Source organism: Triturus cristatus, chromosome 4_1 (genome assembly GCF_964204655.1).
Source record: "Triturus cristatus chromosome 4_1, aTriCri1.1, whole genome shotgun sequence".
Classification (NCBI taxonomy): Eukaryota; Metazoa; Chordata; class Amphibia; order Caudata; family Salamandridae; genus Triturus; species Triturus cristatus.
The window spans coordinates 1,120,496,783-1,120,524,028 of record NC_140585.1 but is presented as its reverse complement, the minus strand read 5'-3'; the positions used below and the strand labels follow the sequence as shown (position 1 = coordinate 1,120,524,028).

The 27,246-nt window shown below is 45.2% G+C and overlaps 1 protein-coding gene across 4 annotated transcripts in view; it reads left to right on the top strand.

The window, feature by feature from the left end:
- Positions 1-27,246, top strand: part of TSPAN12 (tetraspanin 12) — a 326,891-nt gene that overhangs the window by 153,472 nt on the left and 146,173 nt on the right. For 2 of the 4 annotated variants that reach the window (XM_085654152.1, XM_085654153.1), the window contains one exon: positions 5,439-5,521. The exons of 1 other annotated variant lie outside the window; for it this stretch is intronic. In XM_085654152.1, coding sequence (XP_085510278.1) covers positions 5,439-5,521 — 83 coding nt within the window. Of the gene's footprint in view, positions 1-195; positions 371-5,438; positions 5,522-27,246 lie in introns of all 4 variants that reach the window. One more of the 4 variants, XM_085654151.1, reaches the window with a different exon arrangement.

Sequence of the window (27,246 nt, the reverse complement as noted above, 5' to 3'; positions counted from 1 at the left end):
TACATCAAGCAGACAGGCTGTGCGGTGTACGAATGACACGTATTTTTCTGGTTCTTGCAGTAATCGCTCTGGTTTAGACGAGACTTTATTTGAGCCAGGGGCTGCAGGTGGGACCTGGTGGTTAATTTGAGCCGGTGGCTGCTGGGGTCCATCAGCTTTCGATTTTTCAGACCAGCTCTTATTTTCATTCAACAGATGCAGGAGAGGGAAAACAGAGTGGAAAGACGGAGTTCGAGAGACGAAAAACCGTCACAAAAATGGACCGGTTTCAGAGAGCGCGCTTAAGCACCATAGCTCTGTAGATCTGGGGCTTTCTGCTGAGAATTGTAAATCTATTTCTGTCAGGGTGCAGACTGCCTGTCAGTATGAGGTTAGTGTGCTTTAAAAAATAAAAACGAACTTATTTTTGTGTGTTGTTGTTGTGTGGGTCCGTGTTAACACACCCATCCCTTCTTCAGTACCAAGTCTGCAGAGCAACTTTGTCAGTGTGCTAGCCATCGACAAACCCCATGTCTTGACTATATCCAGGCATGAGTTTTCATGTAACACAAAGCATTCTGGTATTTGTAGTGCCCTAATGAAACTGCTCCCAAGGTGCTTGCTGCTGGAAAACCAGAACGGGATCAGACCGCATCATACTATGGCAGGTGTTCAACTTTACAATTGTTTTTCCTTTAGTTTACAATTTAATTGACCAACTACTTAAGGATTTCAGCAAGTGTTTACCTGACCTTGCCAACCCTTTGTTGCCTTAATAGTAGCCAGTTGATCAGAAAATCAAGGCCTAAAAATAGCAAATTAAGACCCCCCTCACCCCCGCCTTTGAAGTAGATGTGATCCGCAGAATGCCATCCCAGATAGGTCAGCAGTGGCAATGGTAATGCCTGTAATGTATGTTGTGAGCAAAGGCACAATGTAAGTGAGACACTTAACTGTCAGGCCAGACTTAAAACTACAGAATCCATGGTCTATGGCAGTGGCGCTCCTAGGAGGCTGGTAGGGTTCCTGAGCCCCCATTCGGACAGTCGTGCATGGGTTACTTTTGGAATAATTGCAGTGTTTAATCTGAAAGTGCATGTGCTCAAACGTTAGTTTAGGTGCCCATCTGGTGCTGTCGAATGGCAGGGATGATTAATACCACGGCTGCCTAGTCTACATTCCACTCATACCTCTTTCTTCTACCCCCCACACACTACATGTCTCTTATTCACATTTTTTAATACCTTTTTTGCATTCAAATTGGGTCAGACTTTGATTTTGTTTTTTTTTTAAACTGGTACAGCCAAAACCAATAGGCCTTGCCTTTATGAAAAGTTCAAAGCTATTGCATTTGCCAGGGTGTTTTTTTTTTTTTTTAAGTAGAAACCTTTCAAGATACTGGAGGAAGAGCATAGCTATATTTCAAAATAGTACATGGAATTCTTTATTTTCTAGCTTTATAAATTAGATGGATTAAGTTTCCAGATAGTTTCAATCTGCATACTGGCTGGACTTAAATAATTCTTTTCAGTTATAAGGAAAACACTTGCCAAGGCATGATTATTTTACACAGGGCTTGGCATTTGGTCTGCTGCAGTAGATTACAGCAGAGATTCTTAACATGACTTCCATGGGGCCCCGATTATTTATTAGTGAAATCCAGGGACCCGCACTGAGTCATTGCAGGAAACTGGGGACCCTGGTTTAAGCATTTTCAATGATTATAAACTCCAAACAAATAGATCGTTGTGGTCCTGTTCTGAGAGTGGGGAATCTCTGCTTCGTAACTCAACAAACAAAGCTGTGTTTGAGTTGGTAACATGCGGCGCTCTCTAGTTCATTAATGTGCTCTGAAAGTGGCTACGACTTGCTTCATCTATACAGATTGTTGTAACAACCCATTTGTGGTAGTCCTGGTCCAGGAGGGCTGACTTGGGTTCATGCCATCACTTACAGCCCATAAATCCTCATGAGGGCAGACCTCTCACCAATCGAATCGCCTCAGATTTGGTAGTTGGAGATTGAATTTTTGTGGAGGTTGTGATATAGTATTGAGGAAATACATTTTTAGGACAGATGTCTAAACAAGGATTGATTACACCGTGCTGAAGGCCACAATAACAAGCATTTGCAATGCAATTGGTCTAGCGAGAGTTTGAGCTATTGGCATTGTAAATGTCAATACCTTTTATGTGTTTTGAAAACCTGCTAGCGGTGCATAAACATGCACTTTGTACTTGTAGTCCTTGCTTACAAGAATCAAAGCTGACAGTAACTGCGCCTCTTTTACTGTCAGTCTTGCTTCTTGTAAGAATGGACTATAAGTATAAAGTGCGTGTTTACGCTCCACTTGCAGGTTTTCAAAACACCTAAAAAAAAGGCATTGTCATTTATGCCAATAGCTCAAACTCTTGCAAATGCGAGACCTATTGCTTTACAAATGCTTGTTTTTATATGGTCGTTCAGTTGTACATAATGCCTTCTTGGTCATAAGGTAACAAATGCTTCTGAAACTTTTTTTATTAACTTTTCAGCAAGCTGCACAGCAGCCACACTTCTCTACAGCGCAGCTTAAAGACATTGACAAAGTCCTAGCTCTGGCTAAACACTTATAAGGCCCCGAAGGCGAGACCTATTGGCCGTGCCAATGCTTGCTTTTCTTTTCTTCAAGTTGCTTTTACTGGTTTATTTGCAAAGGGAACCAAGATGGCCACTACGATTGTTTGATTACTTGGGGCTCTTATCGTTTTTGTGTGCGTACTTGTATGTTACGCTATTTTATCCCATGGCTTATGTTAGGAAAAAATGGGGGGAGGAGGGGGGGGGCAACAATGCCGCCTTTGATGACTGTTTAATTTGCCTGCTTCTAGTGGATTACTGTCACTGTTTAAATCCTCCTTCAGTAGTTTGATTTTTGCTATACCTGTCTTATGTGATCTTCTGCCAAAATGGCCATTATGCACTTCCATTAGGCTATAACACCCCTTCCAATAGGAAGGTAGTTCCTTTATTCCAATTATTGGGTGCCTCATTCATGATGGCTCTAATGGAGCGCTTAAACGTGTTTTTTGGCACAGGGTGTGGCAGAGGTGGTCCTCATCCTATCCTCCCCTGTTTCCTAGAGCTGTGGTACAATTTATGGGGCCCATGGTCTTCTAGAGAAAGGGAAGCTTTGATGCCCATCTCCCTTTTTTTGATCTTATAAAATGTATATTATATATGCAATCATGAACTGGGCAAAATCTTTTTGCATGTGGCTCTGTGAATACAATTGAGTCCAGAAAATCAAACTGCCCAGATAATGTCCAGTAGATGACTACTGCAGAGATCAGTGTTATGCTACATTTAGGCCCTCATTACGATGTTGGTCGGAAAGGCTCCAAACATTCGGTTTGTCCAAATCTGATTCGGAACTCACGTTTCCGATGACTCGAACACACCTGGTTGACCAATTACGATTGTCGGAAACTGTTCGGTCGTTCCGACTCTGTTCCAATCGGCATTCAGAGAAACCGAGTCTTTCGGAGCCGAATCGTAGAAGTCTATGAACTGCATTTCTGACATACACATTATGTTGTCGGATTGGAACAGCCTTTCCAAATCAGTTTGTCCAGCACGGATCGGCTGTCTGAATCGGACTGTGGGGGCACGTAGCAGGCCCCACTTCACCGGGAGATCTCCGGTTGGGGCCCTTGGGGGTACCCATGGGTCCCCTCTTTCCAACCATGCACGGTGTGGCAGTCACCAAGTGGTGCCAGCCACAGGGAGCAAGGTTTTCCGTGACTACCCATTTTTTCAATGGGAGCCTGTGTTGCTGTCGGTACACAGGCTCCCATTAAAATCAATGGTAGTTCGACCGAACCGTGTTTTGGAAACATTGTAATCGGTCAGTCGGTTGGAATGCTTTCTGACTGACATCGTAATGAGGCCCTTAGAGTCCACACTGCATTTAGTACACAACACTGCTTAAGACCGCAAAAAAGGATGGCCTTTCTTTTCAAATAAGTGTACTGACATTTTTAATGTTCAAGTTTTTGATTTCCATAATATGTTTGTTTATAGTAGGACAGGAGCTTTTCAAACTAAAGTGATTTACACAGTAAGGTTGTTTAATTGGCTATCCAGGATCTGAGTCATGATTGTTTGAACTCCCTTGAGTTCAACAAAAGTGCACAAAAATCTTGAGGGTCATCTCAAAACTAGGGAAGGTGAAGGGGTTGTCCCATTATCTGGGAAAGTTCAGAAAGCTGATCAGCAAAGTGTTAAACGCTCCCTATTTCATAAGTATGTGGTTATTTGCCAACGACTTGTAGGTAATATTCATTCCTGCAAATTCACACACATTTCTTCCTGTCGAGGGTGGAAACGGAGAGTACACTAAACCAAAATGAAAATGCCTTCAGAGAATTCTGGTGTTTACTACAACATATAATTTCTGTTTCAAGAACCAAAACAAATTGAAGATGTGACCTGGTACAATTCTGAATACTTAAATATTTATACATTGTAATACTCCTGGAAATATGTGACACTGACAGATTTTAATTGAATTCTTTGTGAAATCAGAAAATGTGATATATTTGCCCAGATAATAGGAGCAACGGTATGGAGAGTAAATATCCAAGTTTTTAAAATCTTTTTTTAAGGTGGGCTCACAAAAACATAAATGAAGTGTTGAAAAGTGGTAGATGAGACGAGAGGCACTAATAATGTACCATATAGGAGTATTGAGTTTTTATGTTTGAGAGGTTGCTGTGTGTGATGCTGCAAGAATGACTGGCGTCCGTGTTCCTCGAGAATGAATTGCCTGTGGCATGTTGGATAATTGAGTGCAAGCATGGATAGGATTACTTTTGAAGTGTCAGAGGGGCAACAATTGGGTGGAGGAAGTGGGGCAGGTGGATAATCTTTATTATCAAATTTGATAGAGAAAGAAGGAAGTAATGGTGAAACGGCACAATAAGAAAAGCGATGATGTCAAAGGCTGTGAGGTAAACGTTTATGAAGAAGGGTGAATTGGAGGGTGAATTGTAATATCAGTAGTTTGAGTTTAGGCTTTGTCATGCATTGTGTGCATAAGGCTTCATCTTGATTTTTCTAAAGATTGGATTTGGGTAGCTATCTTCCAACGTAACCCGGTTCCTTGGCCATTGTGCAGTTCTTACCGCAGCCTGCACCATCTTGGAATTTTGCTCACTCGCAGCCTCATCCTTCTCCCACCTGTGTAGCATGTTTTCCCATGGAGAATTCTGATTAAATTGAGCAAGTAACGTTAAAAATCTCATGTTCAAATTACTGAGCATTGTTCACTAGATACAAATATTTGCATTTCCTAATATGAAGATGCTCTCATATTCTGAAATCCATTTACTGTGTACAGTGTGGGTGAGTGCACATTGTAGAGTTGATCCTTTATTTGTGATCACTGAATAACATTGATTATGTCTCGATTTTTGCAGTTGATGTCCGTATGTGTTTTGGGAATTTCTGCTTGGATGCGAGACTATCTGAATAATGTTATCACTCTAACTGCAGAAACCAGGTAAGATTTTATTTTAAAAACAGGGGGCTTCCTCTTTAGTGAATCATCCTGCCATGAGTTATAATTTTTGCATAAATGCGTGTTTGTAATACCGGAAGAACTAACCTAAAGCACAACTAAATAACATCCGCTAATTCCACAGGACACTTTAGATTCCATTCATTTTACTATTTTGTATTAAAATAATGCAAGCAAGATCCTCTGGTCTCCTGTCCAATCTGCTTGTCCAGCCACTGAAAGAGCAAACTTCGCCCTGTTAATGAAAACAGCAGCGTATTTACCTTTACTTCTAATTTGAAACTTAGAAGAACGGGAAACCATTGTAATAGTTCTGCCAAAAGAGCTAGTCTTGAGAATGGTCCACCTCATGTAACCTTAGGATGCAGAGCTCCAAACAAGTTATCTGAAAGGAACCGTTATAAAATCCTTACCTTAGAATTACCCCCAGGCGTCAGACTGGATCTGGAAAGTTTTTCGTCAGCAGTACCCCTGCTTGTCAGAAGGTGGCATCGGTTGACTCGACGTTTGTCATTGGCGTTGTGGCCGCCGGGATGACGTCACAGTAGCTACATAGTTGCCGCCCTCTCGCGCTGACGTCAGTTCTTTCTTTTTCTGCGCCAGCCAGCGCAGATCCAGAGATTGTCGACATCATTCTTGAGTCTTCGACTCCTGGTGCATGTCCGGCATGGCCAGGTTCAAGTCTTGCGGTTCCTGTAGCCAGCTGATGTTGGTGACAGATCTGCACCGTGTGTGCCTCTTCTGCCTGACCCCAAGTCGTGCTCAGACTGCCGGACCATGAATGCGAAGTGTTTGCGAGAGCTGTCCCGAAAGCTTCTCGAGGGCCGGCTCCGCGCTGCTCGAGGTCCCGGTCACGTAAGAGGTCGAGGGTCCGGTCGCGGAGCCACCATCATTCTTCATCCAAGTCTTCACACTCCGGGTCAGGTAAGTTGAAACACAAGAAGTCAAAGAAGCACCGTCGCTCTTGGACTTCTCTCTGTCCGTCAGCCGACACGACGAGGGATGCTGGTGGTGCCACCCCGCGGCTCCGCATGTGGAGCACGAAGGGTCGACCTCTGGGTTTCCCTCCCTCTCCGGGACCTGGAGCGACCCCTGCCCAGCTTCGTCAATTTTGCGAAGCGATGCATGCTATCATTGGGCAGCTCGACTCTGCTGGCGCGCCTTCGGGCCCGTGGACTCGGCTGGGGGCCCTGGGCCTTCAAAGCTGGCGGCTTCAGCCTCGGCACTGCAGGGCCCCCTTGGATCCAGGCCTGGATCCGGATTGGCGCCAGTCTACCTAGTTACATCTCCCCCGGTGCTGCTTCCACCGGCACCACGTCCACAGCCAACGCCGGTTGTGTCCCCAGCCGGTGTTTACCTTGGCCTCCATCCCGATGTTGACTCGGAGCCGGACCGGCATCAACCGACTTTTGTGCCCCTATTCTACCCTGACTCTTTGAGACCAGATTGGCAGCCAGAGGAGGGTGAGTAGGACTGGGAGGGGTCTGGAGACCCTTTAACTGACCAGTTAGGTTATGAACCAGACTGGAGAGAGGAACTGGGGAAAGCTTTGGTCTGGATATCTCACCAGACCATGGCATGTTGTCTCCTCCTACCGTGGCTATGGAGGAGATGGCATCTTAAACAGTGGTGTTGCGTAGGGCGGCCGAGGTGCTCAGCCTCAAGCTACCTGCGGTGACAGTCCGGACCAACCTCCTGACAGAGGTGCTTCAACCGGCAGCGAGCTCTTCGGAGCCCCTGCTGCCATTTAATGAAGCCCTAACGGACATCCTTTTGGGCATCTGGTCCAGGCCCAACACAGGGGCTCATGTGGGTAGGATGATTGACCGACGCCACCACCCTGCCCCAGGCGACCCCACTTTCCCCTCCCAACATCCCACCCCTGAGAGCTTTGTGGTCCAAGGGCGCATTCCCTAACGCTCTACCTGGTAGGGAATCCAAGAAGCTGGACCATCTTGGGGAGATGTTTTCTTCCTCCAGCTTGGGACTGTGGTCAGTAAACACCGCATGTCTGTTGGGCCGTTACACCCACTCTGTGTGGAATACGGTTGTGCAAGTGCTGCCTCAGTTCCCGGAGGAGGCCCGGGCCATACTCTCTCGGGCGGTTGCCGAAGGGAGAGACGCAGCATAGTTTGCCATCCGCTGTGGGCTGGATACCGCCGACTCACTAGGCAGGATGATTTCCACATCTGTAGCCCTTCGACGCTACGCCTGGTTGAGGTCGATTGGTTTTTCAGGGGATGTCCAATCTACCCTTATAGACATTCCCTTTGATAGCAGTTGCCTATTCTGTGAAAAAGCAGACAAGGCGCTGGAGTGCTTAAAGGACTCTTGGGCTACGGCCAGGTCCTTGGGCCTCTCCACCACCCACCCTGCACTGTCTGGTTTTTGCCCCTTTCGTGGCTACGGAAGGGGTGCCCCACCATGTCCTGCCCAGAGCTACAGGCCAGTGCAAGCTCTTCAGCCCCAGCTTGGACGGGGACGTGGGAACCACCGCTGTGGTTCTGGGGGCCAGTGGGCGGGCCAGTCCAGTGCAGCCCCCTCTGCAGCAGCCTCCATACCCTCCAAGTCTGACCTTCCAGGGCCACCAATCGCCAGTGGGCGGCAGGATTCGCCATCACCTCTTCCACTGGCGCACCATCGCGTCAGACAGGTGGGTTTTGAGAATAGTCAGAAGGGGCTACTTCCTCCCCTTCGAGACTACCCCCTCCATCCATGCCACCACAGTACCATCGCATGTCGGAGGATCATCTGGCCCTCCTCCAACAGGAAGTTTTGGCAGTTTTGGCACTTATCATCGTGGTTCAACACCTGGCAGGTTCCCTGTACGCCAGGGCGTGATGGATCACAAATGGAGTCTTCACTCGGAGGTGGTGCAAGATCTCTTTCGACAGGGAGAGCCTTGGTTAGATCTATTCTCCACCGAAGAGAACGCGCAGCAATTCTGCACATTGGAATTTCCAAGGCGGCACTCGCTAGGCAACGCTTTTCGGAGCGAGTGGAATTGCTGTCTTCTATCCGCCTTTCTGCCTATACCACTCCTGCCCAGAGTGCTGAAGATCAAGCACGACCGCGCCCAAGTCATTTTTGTGTCTCCGGATTTGGCACGTAATTCTGGTATCCTGAGCTACTCAACATGGCCGCTGATCCTCCAATCAGTCTGCCTCTTCGGCAGGATCTTCTGTCGCAGCAGCAGGGGACGGTCCTCCACCTGAACCTGTCCAGCCGCCACCTCCTTGCGAGGAGATTGAGCGGCAGCAGTTGACGTCGTTTGACGTGCCTCCCGAAGTCTGTGATGTTATCTTGGCAGCCAGGCGTCCCTCCGCTAAGACGGTATACACCTGCAGATGCAACAAATTTGTGGCATTGTGCACAGCAAAGGCTGTGGATCCCCTTTCCGCCCCTCTTTCTGAGGTTCTCTTGTTTCTCCTTTCTTTGGCCCAGCAGGACTCTGCAATGGGCACTCTAAAAGGCTACCTCTCGGCCATTTCAGCCTTCCTTAGGTTTCCTGATCAGCCTTCTCTATTCAAGTCCCCTGTTGTAAATAGTTTCCTTAAGGCCATTACTCATCTTTTTCCTCCTGTTCCCTTCGTAATGCCCCAGTGGGACTTGAACTTGGTTCTTACAGATCTTATGTGCTCTAACTTTGAGCCGCTACATAACTGTCCTCTCAGGCTTCTAACTTTGAAAACTGCCTTTCAGATGGCCATCACCTCTGCGTGCAGGGTGAGTGAGCTACAATCTTTCTTCCAAGCCTCCCTTTCTGGCTGTGCATCCGGACAAGGTCGTCCTTAGAACTAGCCCTTCCTTTTTTCCCAAGGTGGTTACTTCTTTCCACATTGGCCAAACCATTACTTTGCCCACCTTCTTTCCGTCTCCACATCCTTCAGAAGAGGAAGAGAGGCTCCACCGCCTGGATCTAAAACGTGCGCTTTCCTTCTATTCGGATTGCACCGAACAATTCCGGGTGGATGACCAGCTCTTTGTTGGTTACCTGGGCGCCAAGAAAGGTCGGGCCGTGCACAAACGGACCATCTCCAGGTGGGTAATTTTGTACAACAAAGCTTGCTATTCCTGAGAAAAGAAGGAGCCTCCAGTGGGATTGCGCGCCCATTCCACCAGGGCAACGGCAGCTACCACTGCTTTGGGACGGGGAGTCTCCCTTAATGACATCTGTCAGGCAGCTACTTGGGCAACGCTGCACACTTTCACCAAACACAACTTTCTGGACAGCCAAGTTTGGAGAGACGGCTTCTCTGGCCGTGCTGTTCTCCAGGACTTTCTGGTGTGAACTTAGTTCACAGACCCACCTCCGGGATTGGTATTGCTGGGGTATCTATTCTAAGGTAAGAAATCTATAACTGTTTCTTTCAGATGAACAAGTTACTTACCTTTGGTAACGATATATCGGTAAGAAACTTAAGTTAGTTATAGATTCCTTACTGCCCCGCCCATTCTCCCTGTTCTGTGAACTGACTTTGGGGTTAAGGACTTCCTTTCAGGGCCCTAGTTTTGTGCACCAGTGGTTCGTGTCTTGCATGGCTTTGCGCACCTGGCGTGGAAAGTTGTGTACAGAACTGATGTCAGCGAGCAAGGGAGGCGTCTAAGTAGCTACCGTGACCTCATCCCGGCGGCCACGACGCCAACGACGAACGTGGAGTCGACCGACGCCACCTTCTGACGCGCAGGGGTACTGCTAGCAAACTTTACGGATCCAGTATGACGCCTGGGGGTAATTCCAAGGTAAGGAATCTATAAAAAACGTATTTTTCTTACAGATTTATCGTTGCCGAACGCAAGTAACTTGTTCGTTCAGCTGGGAGGATGCTACTTTGATCCAGCAAATAAAGTTTGAAAAGAGAAAAGAAATCTGAAAAATATACATTCATCATATTTTTAAATCCATTTTATTAAAATAATCTCCCCTCAACTCTTACCATTAGATGTGTTGCACCTGGAGTTTGGGGCTGAGATATATTGAAGAGAACATATAGGTGAATTTTGTGGACTGGAAATGCTGATACACACAGCACATGCTTTCTGGTCGCTTGAGTATTAATGGGGTAAAGGTACATGTGGTTTATGGTCATTGTAGTTATCGTGCACCATAGCTTAAGAGACCTTCTAGGGCTCTCCTACTGAACTTTCTACACAGTCTAGACCAGAATCCAGATTTTCTTATCCACTTGGCATTGTCCTTTAATTTTCTTAATTTCACCACACAGAAAGAGCGCCCCTCTTCGACCTATCCAGGGACAAGAGACTGTATATTGCTCTTTTCCACAGGCTGAAATCGGGACTAAGGCCCTCCGCATGAGTGGCCTTGCTGGGAATTTGTTATTTATCTCCATAATTGCCAATAACCCTGGGATTAGTATTTACCCTGGAGCTTCTTTTCATTTTTGCCCATTAAATTTCAGCAGGTTTGCCCTGTTCAAATTTAAATGTTGGTGTCTGGAAAACACCCACAAACTTGTAATTACAGCCCTTGCCGAGACAGATGTATGCAAAGGTGCCAATCCTAATGAGAACCATGGTTTCTGGATAAGGTTTGCAAGATGTTTGATTTCCAGAAGACATGCCAGGCCTGGCGAGATATGTCTCAGCCCCAGATGATCTTGGATTCTCTCCTTTTTAATTTAATTTTAAATTTTTTGATTTTTAAACTTATTCGATACAGTTAAACATCGGCAATAGTTTCAATCTTGAGGTACATTCATAGGTATACAAAGATATTGTAGGCTTGTCTGATGTACATTTATAGTTGCAGTCTCTCACAGTTGTGTTAATAGGTCAGTATAGTCCCTGCGTTGTGCATAGGCGATGATCTATTTGAGACTTGTGTGTTCTGAGTTCTGTTTGGTCATTAGAGCCTTGGTGACGGGGTTTTGTCTACTTTGTTACCATGAGTACTTTGAGCTTACTGTTCTAATGTGTGGCTGTGTGCTCAGTCCCTCTCTGGTGTTGGTTAGGTAACTGATTTGTATCTGGACTTAAACCTGGGTGCTGAACTGGGGTATTGATGTGGGATCAATAGGGTGGGGGGAATGAGCGCAGACGGGAGGGGGTCAGTGGGTCCTCCATGGCAACGTGCATTGTTGTTTGTGATGTGCAGTGCGGGGGGGGGGGGGGTGAAGAGACTTACTCAGCTAGTTTATATCGTGGGCTGGATTCTCTCCTTTTTAATTGTTTATAATTTTAACTGAAGTTTCAAATTCCTACATTATTTATGAAGAGTGCAGCTCTTATTGGGTAGCAGGTTAATTGTGTGTGATTACTGTGTTGTATATAAGTTCCAAACTTAGTACCACCTCCTTGAGTACCTTTTCATAGCTCCAGGTAATGAATGTGTAACATAGTGCCTTTTACTTAAATGTATCTAGTTGTCCCTTTAAGGGTTTTAGTTATTGTTCTTTCAGCACCATGGCAATGGAACGTATATGTTTGACCAGCAAGTCAGTTGCACCCGATTAGATCAAGCTGATGGATGGGACTTGTCCTTCTTCTGAATAAACTTATCTTTATTCATCCACCTGGAGATTATTCTTAATTTTACAGAAAGGAAATAACTTAGTTGCCAAGTTGGAGCACCCAAGGCTTTCTAACACCAGTAGTAAACAGCGGTACCAACTACAGACACTCTAGTAACAGTTGGTTGGGGTAACCCTCTCTTTCATGCCTTTGTCTGGGTCCTAGGGCAAAGTGGCTTGGCTGCTGTTTGAGGGGCTGTTAGCATAGGCATTGCTGAGTAATATGTGTCATTAATTGTGGGTTCAGATTTACAAGGTACTGCAGTGAAGGACTGACTCAAACAGTTTTAATAGGATTATTTGCAAGATATTTGTTTTTTGTTAAGGAGAAAAACAAATCTTTCTTTTAGAGATTATATTAAGCAAATTCTGTCAGGCATGAAATCTATCTTGACCTCTGACCATCGCGGCTGCACTTCAAGAGCCATTCTGTAGGCTATTTATCAGCATCTATAATATAATAATATAAAATATTGAGCTTCACAAATATCACAGCAAAAATATTGTGGTACTAAATAAAGTTTATATGCAATGTAAACTAAGATATCGTGGTACTAAATACTGAGAAATAGTTAAAAATATATTTAAAAGTATTTACAAAGGTGATAACATAAAAGAAATTAATGTTTTGTGTGAAGTAATACGAACATATGTAACTTAAGCGCATTGGTGCAGGACTGGATGAAATATTTGTTAGTCTGTTTGGTCACTAAATACATTATGTGACAACGAATGCCCACTTGGGTTGCACCATGATAGATCTACTCCCCAGGTTACTATGATGACGTAAGGTTTAAAAAATATATACATTTTAAAACTAATTCATCCATAATGAATGATGTTAAGTTGACTTTAAAATCAGATTTAATTTGTTCAATCAGGTGCCACACTCGCCCGAACAGGCGAATACCAAAAGCTGTAATTATTAGGACAGTAGCATTGAATTTGTAAACGCATTAAGAGTAACAGCTATGATGAAATGGGGAAGTCTGTTTACATTGTTCATTGCACCAATATGTCATGTTTATTTAAATCAACTTTGTTACTCGTGATTAAGGAGACTTGTTCTCCGAAATGCGTTGAGTTGCATTTGCCAGGAATAAAACCTGCTTAAAAGCATTTGGGGCTGTGGTGTGTTATTTCACGAAGGAGATGACTCGTATGTTGGATGTTAAGGGGCCTGCCACCCCACTACAGTGATCAAGAGGCTAGGGTCCAGTGCGATCTAAATTTACTTGGGGAAATATATATTCATATTCCCCCCCCGTAAATTTATAGAGAGAGCGAGTAAAAAATGCAGTCCATTTGAACAAGATATAATATTTAAGAATAAATAGAAGTAGCCAATAAATATTAAATGATCTAACTAAACTTGAATATTTGTTTGCAAAAATTAACAGTAATGCTAACTAAAACTTTAAGAACACTATTATATCGCGAAGCACTCTTTCACAGCCATACCATCTCGCTGGCAGTCGGATGAAAAGAGCACGGACCACTATATAGTCCCCAGGGAGGGATGAAACGCGTAATGGCTGCCGTTTGTTTGTGAGAAGAACTAAATAAACCAAGCGGTATTTTATGAGTCTTGTGGTCCGTGCTCTTTTCATCCGACTGCCAGCGAGAAGGTACGGCTGTGAAAGAGTGCTTCGCGATAGATATATATACACACAGCAGAGACTGGAGGCCCAATACTGTTAAGGATTGTTCTTTTAATCAACGCCTTACAACCTCATGCATCGCAGTAAACCTCTGCTGTATCTGTTTGATGAGCTCTCTCCGTGCTCATTGTTAAAAGGAGGCCGCCTTGAAGGGTCGGGGGCTCCGGTAACTGAGGACCTTTTCTTGAATTTTACTGAGGAGCATGACCCACTCACGCGCCCCAGCCTACTAAGGATTGCCAATGGGGAAAAAAGGTTGCACGTGTTGGAAAGGATTTGCGGTAATCAACCATTACCGACGATCGTGCTGGCAGGAAGACGCTTTGAGCACGCCATGTGGAAAGATATTGCAACCTGACGAATATACTCACCTGGCTACCTGGTATTATTTCCGCTATTATTGTTGCGCCGCCAAAAGAACATTTATAATGCACTTTGCCACAAATATGAGGATTGCCGTGATATATTAGATAAAAACGGTGCAGCATGGGAATTGTATTTTTCATCATGTATTAATCCATCTGTAGGCACGTGATTAAAAACTCTTAAAAGCACGCAGAAGCGCACTTGGCAGTTTGAATTAATTCCTTCCACCTGTGAACAAGGCAGACAGTGGCCGAAACGTTAGAACATTGGAAGGTTTACTGCGATGCATGAGGTTGCAAGGCGTTGATTAAAAAAACAATCCTGAACAGTATTGGGCCTCCAGTCTCTTCTGTATCTGTTTGATGGTCTCTCGCCGTGCTCATTGTTAAAAGGAGGCTGCTTTGAAGGGTCAGGGGCTCCGGTAACGGAGAACTTTTTCTTGGATGAAAAAAATACTCCATGGCGGAGTGAGGGGGATTAAATACACAAGGAGTTACAAAAGAACCTCGCAGAACTTCCACTAATATTTTGAATATAAAGCTCCACAGCAATGACAGCCGACGTGCTTAAAGATAGGGAAGCGACAGCACTTGAAATGTTTGACGATGCACGCTGTCCCAGAATGGACTCGGTCATTCAGAATGCATCAGTGGGAGGGAATACAATCAGCCTAAAGGAGAAATTAAGGCAATTGGAGAAGCTGATAAAAAATGAGCAAAGTAAGTGGTGGGAGGGTAAATCCCTCCAAAGGTATTTAGATGTGGGACGCATACCAAGAGGCTTACGTATTTTAATAGACACCAGTTATGAGGCTCCTGACCCCATGATGATGAAAGAATGGGCTGAGACTAATTTAGAGTCTTCTAGAAAACTGGTCATAATATTAGTAAAATACGCAGAACAAATTGATCGGCTAAATGAGGACATTAAAGGAGGAAGAGAGGAAATTGCGAGAAGAAATGAGTAAAAGACTGAAAAGAGAAGAAGATAAGAGAGCGTAAAACCTAGAACTTTCACAGAGACAAAATGGATTATGACTGTGGGCGTATATTTACCTTTGCAAGAAAATATGATTCCTTATCAAATATCAAAATACAGTGGGGCCAATGCAGCCAAAATACAAAATTACAAAGGGGCCCAGGCAAACTCTTCCAACATCTGATTTAAGCTCCGCCATGGAAAATGAAACAGAATCTGAAGCAAGGGGCGGCAGAGGTGCACCAGTACCATCAAAATTATCACTGGTACAGGAACTTGATTTTTTTCTGCGAAGAGCGCAGACAGTCCCTGAGACCGCGACCACAACAGAACAAATAAGGAAGAACGACAGTTAGGAGGGAAAGGAGACAAGCCAACGGATACAGAACAAACGCGACCAAACACACGAAAATGGAAACACAGACAATAACGGCGGCGAGTTCCAACAATACAGTGGTTAATCTAGCTAATACGGCACTAAGTGAAAAAGAGAAACAAATTCTGATGTTAGGCTTGTCCTACTGCCCTAGAAAGACCTTCAACTATGCATTGACAAGAACTGAAATATTTAAGGGAATATGCAAATTGAAACTTAAAAAATTCCATATGTTGAGGCGAACCATGAGTCAAACACAAAACGTTGTGACAATGGGAGACTCACAAACTTCACCTCCTTTTAACCTGACAGCCTCAGATTTACCGGTATTGAGAGATCTAGAAACACTGGTAAAAGAAAATTCAGAACCACATCTTATGCCAACGACATCGGCCGAAGAAATTGTCATCGCAGAGGAAATAGAGCCATTGACAAAGGCCAAGTTTAAACCAAAATCGACATTCACCCCGATCATGATCAGAGATTCGATAGACATCTTCCATGAGCAAGTTATTGCTGGAATTAAACAACTAAACTACAAAATTAGATCAGAGAAAAAAATAAAATACAACAAACAAAACGTTCTATATCATCAACTAATGGACAGACTGAAGAAAGATCCACAGTTGAATAAGAAATGCAGACAAAGGAGGCAATTTAGTCATCTGGGGAAAAAATGATTATGTGGAAGAAGCAAACGGGCAACTGTCAGTTCTGCGATAACAGTTGCGATCTGACACGATATCCCTAAAAGCAACATATATTCTGTTCTACAGCAAGCTTTTAGCATGGTAAAGTGCCCGTTTACTGACCATGGATGAATATAAATGTTTGAAAAATGAAACCCCGACAACACCAATAATATATTTCATCCCTAAACTACACAAGGACCCTATCAAGCCCCCTGGTCGGCCCATTATATCAGCTTGTAATAGTCTAACAGAAAAAACTTCACAATATATAGACTGTTACCTGCAGGAACATGTCCAGCAACTGCCATCATATATAAAAGACACTGGCAATTTTTTTTTTTTTTTAATCAAAAATTCAGAACTTGGAATGGCAAGAAAACTATCTTTTAATAAGAATGGACATCACTGCACTCTATACAAGCATCAATCACAGTGATGGCATAAGAGCAGTTCAATATTATTTAAGGAGAAGACCATCCATATATGAACAACATAACAAAATGCTGATCAACATAATTGAATTTTGCTTCAATAACAATATATTTTTATTTCAGAGTGCATTGTTCCAAGAACTGCGTGGAGTAGCTATGGGGGCCAGCTTCTCCCCCAGATATGCCCGTCTCCATATGGGCTGGTGGGAGGAGCTGGTCTTGCAGAAAGAACATTTGTCAGTTTTGAAATACAATGTCATAACATGGGTGAGATTTATTGATGATTTGTTTGTAATCTGGCACGGGACCATGTCACATGCAGAGAATTTTATTAGCAGTTTAAATAACAATGACCTGAACTTGGAATTTACTGCAACTATTAGCCCCAGTACAGTGTTTTTTTTAGATGTAGAGATATACATCAGAAATGGACAGATTGAGACTAGAGCACATAGAAAGCCCACAGCGGGCAATTCAGTTTTGCAGGCAACTAGTGCTCACCCTCAACATCTAATTCAAAGCATCCCGTACGGGGAAATGATAAGACTGAAACATATTTGCAGTGATCAAGAAGACCTGACATTAGCACAACAGGCAAGCAGAACTAGATTTTTGGAGAGGGGTTATACAAGCAAATGTATAGATGCAGCCATAGCTAAGAGCCACAAATTATCGAGGTTAGACTTCAATCTAATGACACACAGAAACCATGGACAAAGCAATTGACAAACATTGGTGAAATGGAAGGTGAGGACAAAGAGTTTAGATTAATAATGAGATTTAATGGACAACATAAGGAAATCTACCAAATCATACGTAGGAATTGGCCAATAATACTTAATGATCCCATCATAGGCCATATGTTGCCCACTAGACCAGCTATTACTTATAGCAAAGCCCCCGCCATGAAGGATGACTTGGCACAGAATAACCCCAATGGTAGAACACCATCAACATGGTTGGCTCAAAGAATGGGATTTTGGAAATGTAAATCGTGCAAGGCTTGTCAACAGGGAATTTCCAAATCATCGTATACTACATCTTTCAGCAAAGAGGAGAAACCCATTACAAAAGCTCTAACATGCAAAACCGATCATGTGGTATATGTTCTAGAGTGCCCCTGTGAGTTAAGATATGTGGGAAGTACCAAACTACAGGGGCACAAAATAATATTGCAACATTTACGAGCCATAAAAAACAAAGATATCCAGTGGCTCGACATTTCGGTGATAAACATGACTCGAATCCAAATCCCCTGAAGTATTTTCTAATCGATACAGTGCCCATCAATAAAAGGGGAGGCAACAGAGAAAAGGCTTTACACAGATTAGAAACCACATACATTCTGGAGTTAGATTCCAAACACCCCGGGGGTCTAAATATGACTGAGGATTTATATACATGCTTGTAAACAATTCCTAAGGGACAGTGTCAAAGTTAAGCAATAAGAATATTTAAAGATATTTATATCAGAATTTTATTTGAATAAGTGACAGGATCTAAAAGCCGCACAAAATACATCTATCAAATATTTGACATTTAGGTCCTTAATTGCACAATTGATCAATTTTATCCTTTTTTAATTTTTTAACACCTAGGTGATAATTCAGCACTTGGACTTTTTTAGGCTATACACTTTATTTATACTAGTGGTCAATGTTTACATGGAGACAAATAAAAGAACAATAGTGAAAGAAATCCCTTTATACAAGATCAAATGAGTGGAAATTTGATAAAAAAATCTTTATACTGTATTTTGCTTAATTTGCACGAATTGTATTTTGCACTTTATTAAGATTTTGTTTTTAATTGAATTGTATATATTTTAGATTTGCAATTTATAGAAATTATTTATTGTGAATAATATTAATTCAATGTTAATGATGGGTATTTAAACCAATATTACAAACACAAAATGAATCAAGTAGCGAAATACCAATGGTACAGGAATACCACAAACATGTATAATAGGATTGGCAGTGTAAAATTGCATTGCAACATTAACTGATAATATGTTGTCTGTTTATGGTTACCATGCTAGTAAAATATGCACTTGTCACTTTAAATCCACCATAAAATGGGATAAAATCACGTGCCAATTTAGAAGCGCGTCATGTGATCAAGGCCTTTCGGGGCTGAAACGCGTAATGGCTGTTTAGTGGAACAAAAATAAATTAATTATTCAGCGCAAATACCGTGGTGAGAAATATATATATATATATATATATTCCTAGTCGTTGATCCAATCTCGGATCATGAATGAGGCGCACTCCATGGGAAATATCTTCATAAGATTTATTCAGCAACAGAGCAAGAAAACACCCGACAGACGCGTTTCGGCTACACGCCTTTGTCAATGTCGGTAGGGTTTACATTTTTTTGTCATTTTAAATCAAACAAAGTTCCATCGACATCGAGAGAGGGGATCGCTCGCTGTCAATCAATGAAATAGAGGAGGGAAACATTGTATCACTCTTAGAGATCTCCTTTAGGGCAAAAAATAATCTATATATATCTACTGGCGGTCGCCAGTAGATAGTTATAGTTAGGACCGTGTTTCCATAGGAAATCCGCAACATTCTATTTGGAATAACTTTGGCGCCGATTGACGAATCCTCGCGAAATTCTCAAAATAGGTGGGGCGCTATGCTCCGCTCCTACCCTGAAAGTCTCGGGGGGATTCGTCAAGCGGGGGCTGAGAAAAAGGGGGGGGGGTCCCAAAACGCGTTTTCCCCATGCATTTTTCCATAGGACCTTTAGTCCGAGCTACAGCCCGAATGGCTGAACAGAATTACTTGAAATTTGGAAAAGAGAGGTAGCCCTCAGGTCAGGGATGTGCCTTTTGAAGGTCTCGTGTAAATCTGTTCAGTATTTCCTGAGAAAATAGCATTTAAATCAATATATATATCTATGGGCGCGCTCCGAGCGCGTACCGTAAGCTTACCGTACGCGCACGCTGCCGTGCGCGAGCGCGATTCTGATTGGTTGTTAGATCTCAGTAAACATTCGAATCGGTCGAAACCAGGAAGTGTCGGGCGCCATTTTGTCTCTCGCAGTCTGAGGGGGTGAAAAACAAAGGTGGATAACGTGAAAAGGGGGCAGGCTGGACAGTTCCTGACCCCCTAGCCTTTGTCAGGGGGTCCCAGAAGGACCCCCAAGGGCAAAAATTAATTGTAATTTTTTTTCGAAAAATCGCCGAATGCGCGTAGCGTACGCGCACGGCGTAAACGGAGAAATTCCGCGAACTTCAAGTAATTACGCGTACCGTGCGCGCGCGCGGCAAAAAAAAAATTTCAAAAAGGAAAGCTTAAAAAAAAAAAAAAATTGTGAGGTAAGGTTGGCTCTTAAAAGAGCCGTTGGGTTCATACAGGGATGGAGGAAAGAAAGAATGGGAATATTATGAGCGTCTACAAACGTGCTGGTCTATCTTATTGTTAATAAGGGAAACACTGGTCTCCCCAAAACAATAAGACCACCACCTTGTACACCTCATTGCAACCCTCGCAAATCGAGGGTTAACGTCCAGAGGAGCAGAAGAAGGTGATGCTCCCACCTCAGAGGAAGGGCTCCGCTGAGCTGCCGATGATGTACTCGGCTGAGCTTCTGAGGTTGGGCTCTGGTGACTTACTGAAGGGTTTTCTCCAGTATGTCGAGCAAAGATCCTGGGATGTCTATCCCTAAGGTGTCTCATCATAGAGTGATTTCCAAAGGAATACTTCTTCCTTGGATTTCCTCTAGATAAAACACGGTCACAAAGTGTGCAAGTGACCAATGGAGCATTGACCTTTTTCTCCCCCTCTGGAAAAGTAAAATACTCCCATACAAAAGAATTCTTCTGTTTCCTCCTTCTCTGGATGATGGTGGTGCTGCTAGCCTCACTCTCAGAAGAGGTCTGCTGTTCTGCCATTGTATCTCAATGTCAATTCAGCTCCTTCTCCTAGGGGATCTCAAGCAGTAATGAGGGGAATGGGTGTGGTGTGGGAAGTTTCTGGAACTGAAAGTAGTTTCGACCAATGAAAAGTGTTCTTTGTGGATCACATGACCTACCGTGCGCGCTCCGTAAGCTTACGGTACGCGCTCGGAAAAAAAGTACGCATGCGCGAACGTGACTCTTACGGAGCACTTACGGAGCGCGTACGTAAGACGCACTCGCGCATGCGCATTACACGCCCCTGCGTAACCGCGACGTTGCTTCCGCGTGTACGCGTACGTCACGTAAGGGCGCTGTACTTATGACGTGCGGAGCGCGTAGCGTCCGCTTACCGTACGCGCATCGTATCACGTAAGCGCACCGTACTTATGACGTACGGAGCGCGTAGCGTCAGCTTACCGTACGCGCACGGAAAAAAATGCATAAAAAAAAAAATTAACCAGTCCATAATGCAGGATATAGTACATATATTATTTTATACATAGGTTTACCAAAAATCTCAAAAAAAAAATTGCATTTAAAAAACCGTACAAATTCACTGAAAAAACCATAGGTTTCACACACGTTATAGTTAGGAATTAGCATTTAAAAAACCTTGCAAATTCACTGAAAAAACCATAGGTTTCACACATGTTATAGTTAGCTGGACATTTCACTCATAAAAAACCAATGAAATTCCCCGTTATAGTTAGTGCAGGCAACTATAACTCACGCGACCGCAATCCTCTGCTGATGATGTCAGATATTACATCACTGATGACATATGTGTCTTTATGAAAAATAAATATTTGTAATATATGTATAGCTAAAGATTAATGGAAGAAGACATGGGTAAATAGGTGTCTAAATACAGTGATGTAATATCTGACATCATCAGCAGAGGATTGCGGTCGCGTGAGTTATAGTTGCCTGCACTAACTATAACGGGGGAATTTCATTGGTTTTTTATGAGTGAAATGTCCAGCTAACTATAACATGTGTGAAACCTATGGTTTTTTCAGTGAATTTGCCAGGTTTTTTAAATGCTAATTCCTAACTATAACGTGTGTGAAACCTATGGTTTTTTCAGTGAAAATATATATATATATATATATATATATATATATATATCTACATACTACATACTACATACTACATAATTGCAATTGCATTCCAGGGAAGACATGGCTTGGCAGTTCAGGCTGGACTGTTCCCATGAGGCACAGGGTCAGGCTGATTTGCATATGGCCATTCCTGAACTGGGGTGGCGGAGTGAGCTTAAGAATGATGATGGATTAAACCCAGATCAGTTGACTGGGGGTAAGTGTTTGACTAGCTCAAACGCTTCATCCATCATCCCCATTGGTATTGCTTTGGCCTCGGACGGCTGCCTTAGTTTGCAGCCGTCGCCCACGGAGGAGCTGCTTTTTCCACCGCGGGGCCCTACGGAGGCGGGTGCAGCTCACGCGGTGTCCACGGCTGTGGGCATCCTGTGCATGGGTGACCCGGTGGCTCACTTTCCGGCGGACCATCTATTGGAGGTCCTCCACCAGGGCTCTGGTGGGAGGGAAGTCTTACTTCCCTTTGAAGGTTGGCTCCTTTCTTCCTTGACGGGGTGTTTGGAGGCGTCCTGCCTCAAAGGGCCCGGTACCTCAGCATCTTCTGCACCGGCACCTCCCGGTGCCACGTGACCCGGCGTGTCTTTCCCTTCACCCCTCAGCTGCCAGCCCCCTTTTTCGGACTGCTTTTCCCTCCCTGCCGCCACCATTGACTCCGCCGTCCCGAGAGGCCCGCTGGCTGGACTCTTGGGGGTGCAACATGTTCGCCTCGACTATCGTGGCCCTGTGGACCCTTAACACCTTGTGTCTGCTGGATAGGGCCTCCTCCTGTTTGTGGGACTCGGCTGAGTCTCTGGGATCTGCAGCGTCCCTGGAATCTGGTCAGGTTGGCTTACGGCATCATGCATTGGATGGCCGGGAGCTTGCGGCATTTATTCTCCGCTCCGCTCTGGACATCTCAGATGTGCTGGGCCGGGCCATGGCTTTCTCAGTCGCTCTCCGTCGCCATGCTTGGTTTCGGGACGGAGTATTCCCTGAGAATATTCGGGAGCGACTCGACCTTCCGTTTGGTGGCAGCCTGTTCCATGCCCCGGCCGACTCCACCATCCAAAGGCTCTTTGCGGGGCTCTGTCCGCCTTATTCTCCTCCTCCGTCCCCTCCTTAGTGACTTCTGAGTTTGGTTGATCCTGGGACGCCTTTGGCCAGTTGTTCTGGCTGTGGAGTGTGTTTTCTGGCTGTTTACGTCCTTTCTTGGGACTTTGGCATTGTTGGCTGCTGGACGGCCCTTGTGTTGATTGTGTGTGGGTTCTGCAGGAGGAGTTGCGTGAACTTGGCCCTGAGATTAGGCTTTCTGCTTTGCTTGGGCTGCTTATCACACCTTCAGCGGGGGTGTATTTTTCCCCGTGGCTCTTTAGTTTTTCCTCTGCTGGGGAAGTTCTTCCAAAGAGGGTTCCCATATCTTGGGACTTAATGTACCCTATATAGGGTAGTGGTAGCTGTCGTATAGCTTGCGCTCTGCTAGAGGGTTCTGGTCGCCTTCGGGTGCCTGTTCTCCATGGCGTTTAGGTAGGTTGCTTTTACTTCCTGAGGTCCTGTGCACGGCCACTTGTAGTGGTGTGCCCGGGCATCTCCTCCTCCCTGCTCCTGTACTGAGGTCTGGAATAATCCTGTGTTCTCCCTTGCCAGGTGTCGCCTAATCGGCCTTCCTAGGGCCTCGGGCTGTTCTTCTTGGGGCTTTGACTGCCGGCGCTGTTCGGGCTGGCAGGCTGCTCTCCATCTGGAGTGGGTTCGCCTTTTTCCCTCGTTTCCTTGGGCCCTCTAGGCTTCTTCCGCTTTTCCTGTCTTAGCATTGGGCAGAAGCTATGTTGCCTTGTGGGGGAGTGGGGTGTTCGGCCTCTCCGTCCTTGCCCTTGGTTCCTCTGCTGTGAGTGCACGAGCCTCTTCAGCCTTCTTTCCCTCCTACATCCCCTTGGGGTCGGTGGGCTTCTGCTTGTGGGGGTTTCCTTGGCCTAGCTGGGGCGAGGTTCTACCTGGTCCACAGATCTGGTCCCCTATGGGGCTCTCTGTTCTGCATTGGCTGGTGGGCGGTTCATTCCTCCTTTGGAGGATGGGGTTCCGGTGCCCTGCTGCTGTGGCTACTCCAGGTTCATGGGGGATTCCTTTCTATCCTTGTCCTCCCTCCCCTCCCTTCCTTCCATTGCTATCCTCTGATTAAGGGTCATCTGGCCTTTTCTTGCCCTTGTCCCTTGTGGGTGGTTGCCCTCTAGGTTGGGGTGACTTGGAGGTTTGTTGTCCCAGTCTGTTTTGGGACTGGTCCCATTCCTTGCTCAGGATGGGGGGGGGGTTTACTACGTGTGCCATCACTTTTACGCATTTTCTTTGCCTTCGGGGCACAGGGATGGGATGTTATCTATGTGCTGGCAGGGTGACTGCGCAGGTTTCTGCTTCATCTTTCCCTGCCCTTGGGTTATGTGGTGTTGGCACTACTCTGGTGGTGGTTAGTCAGTTTCTTTCCAATTTTTCTGCTCTTCGCACACTGTTGTCATGCTTCCACAGTTTATCTGGTGGTTCCGCGTTGTGGTGCGGAAAAGTTCTCCGAAGAGAACTGACGTAGGCGCGCCGGGGCGGGTCTTATGTGACCTTGCTGACGTCGTGGAGGCCTGGGCGGAGTAGTTTGATATCGCCCCGCCCCCTGGCGCACAGGGATGCTGTGGCAAAAAAGTTTTTGGATCCAGTCTCATGCCTGGGGATAATTCTATGTGAAGAAATATGCGGCTAGAATCGTCTCTAACAGATGCATTGTTACCGAAGGGAAGTAACGTGTACGTGTATATGTATGTATATGCGTGTGTGTGTGTATATATATATATATATATATATATATATATATATATATATATACTGAACACAACAAATATTAAAGTTATATAGGTAAGCGTTGACTTAATACAAAAACTAATAGTTAAAAACAAACACTGAAATTAAACATTTCCCAGCTTTCGTAACAGAAATTTCAATTCTCTGAAGGACACAGTGGTGAGGATTAGGCTATTCTTTCTTTCTTTTACCAGCAGCCATTTTAAAACCAACAACAATCAACAGAAAGACTTCATCTCCCATGAAACCTGAGGGAAAAAACCATCAAGTTGAGAACAAAGTCTCTTATCCAAGCATATGTCTCCTGGCTCCATACCTGCTTATGACCCTGCTGGACTTTCCTCTTTCTTCCTGGGACAAAGCCAACTGTGGAAGTTTCTTAATCTTGTTTCACTGGATTCCGCACCTATGACAGAAAAAAGAAGTCATAACATCTGTGTTCAGTAAAGCTACCTCGCACAGCACACGTTGACACGTGAAAAACAGGAAACGCTTTACTTACATCTTAACGTATGCCTTATAACCAAGGTGGGTACAGAATCATCCTGTGGGAGTGCTAATCCTCGCCTCTGTGTCCTTAATAGAATTGAAATGTTCCGTTACGAAAGTTAGGAAATTTTTCACTAATGTCAGGACACGGAGGTGAGGATTAGGCTGGTTTAAAGCTTATCTACCACTAGTGCCACAATGGAGGAGACTGGTTTAAAGAAAAACCTCTTAAAGGTTGAGTCTGATGACCAGTCTGCAGAATTTAGAATAACCCTGGGTGTAGAAGCTACGCAAAGTGCACTTCGCGAGCTACGCGTAGCACTTCGCGAACGGCGTAGTACCTTGTTCGCACTGTGCCAGATGTTTTCAATGATTGCACAGTGCGGACAAGCAACCGGCACTGTGCAATCTTTGAAAATGGCATCTTGCACAGTGCGAGCTGTAGTTTTCTGCTGCTTGAGTAGATTTTTACTCGAGCGGCAGCTTTCTCAACGCGAACTGGTAGTTTCTCATCGCGAGCGGTCGCGAGCATACGCGACCACTCGCAATGAGAAACCTGACCTCCTCGCGTTGGGAATCTCGCCGGGAGGTTTATTTTCCATGCTCGCGATCGCCAACTTGATGTTGCTGAACGCGAACAAGGAAAGTCTCGCCGGGATGTCGTTTTGCTTGCTCGCGGTCGCCAACTTGACGTTGAGGACCGCGAGCAAGCAAACAATGACGGCAGCACTACGCTACGCGTGTTAGCACTGTGCTACGTGCAATTCGCGTAGTGCGAAGTAGCGCAAACTTCGCAAAGTACGCGAGCGTAGCATAGTGCTTTGCCCAGGCTTAATTTAGAAGGTCCTCCAAGCGAGGGCCTAGCTCAATGACTTTTGAAGCCATTGCTCCTCTTGCTGAATGAACTCCGAAGACCTTCGTATCAATGCCTGCCTCAAGGATCACCCAGCAAATCCATCTCGCAGTGGTTGGGGAGGAGACTGCCTTAAATGGTTTAATTAGGGCAATGGGTAATGGTCTCTCCCCGTGTGGGTGCACCTCCTCCGTCATGGACTCATGTTATGTTGTTTTAATTTATTCAGCGCACAGCTACTCGGAAGTGTCCCGGCGCTAACAACAGAAAGGCGGCCTAAAAACACAGACTTCCATTAAAACAGCAGAGTCTTCAGGGACTTCCTAAACAGACGAGGATCACAGATATCCCTCAAAGTCAGAGGAAGTGAATTCCAGGCAAGGCAGGCTCTACGGGCAAACGAGTTGCCCCCCAACCGTTGACGCTTAAATTTGGGGACCTGCATCAACAGCAAAGAGGACGACCTCAGCTGTCTCCTAGGAATGTAAAAGGAGAATCTGTCTTGCAAATACAAGGGGCCTAAACCATAAAGGGCCTGTTGCACGATAGACAGCATTTTGAATTTGAGTCGTGATTCCACGGGAAGCCAATGAAGTAGCCGAAGCTGTGCCCGAGCACTATGCCTGGGAGACAGCCCCCCTAGAAGTCTGGCAGCCGAATTTTGGACCACCTTCAATTTCTTTACAAGGTAGCCCGGGCTGCCCACCAGGAGGGCATTCACGTAATCCAGGCGGGAGAGAATCAGTGCATGCACCACCGTCTCTCTGTCCCTGTATGGCAGCAAGGGAAGAAACCTCTTCAGACTCCTCAGCAACCCAAAACATGTGCCGGCTAGTTTTTTTACATGCAATGCAAAGTTCAAGTTCTCGTCGAACCAGACGCCGAGATTTTTTACGGCCCCATTAATCACTGGGGGACATGGAAAGCCAGAGGGCCAGAGACTTGCTCTAAACTCAGCAGAAAAAGAGCCGAACAACAGGACCTCCGACTTTGCCTCATTGCATTTCAGCTGTGCATTAGCCAACCACTGAAAGACAGAGGACAGACACTGATGAGGTCTAGCCACCGAGTCGTCTTCCTTGTTCCAAGTGAACAGCAGCTGGGTATCCTCAGCATAGGCCATCACTTTAGCCCCCAGAGACTCCGCCAGAAAAATCAGCGGAGTCACATAGATGTTAAATAACAGAGGGCTAAGTGACGACCCTTGTGGTACCCCCGTGGTAACCCTCAAGGGTACCGAGGCACACGGAGGGAGCCAAACCTGCTGCATCCTTCCCTCCAAAAAGGAGCTGATCCAAAGCAGAGCTCTCCCAGATACACCAATATCCAAGAGGCGGTCAAGGATCATGGCATGGGGCACCGTGTCGAACGCCGCCGAGATCAAGCAGTATCAGTACAGCTCTCCCGCCGGCATCCAGACACTCCCGAATCGACTCCGAAACCTCCAACAGAGCAGATTCGGTACTGTAGGAGGCACGGAATCCAG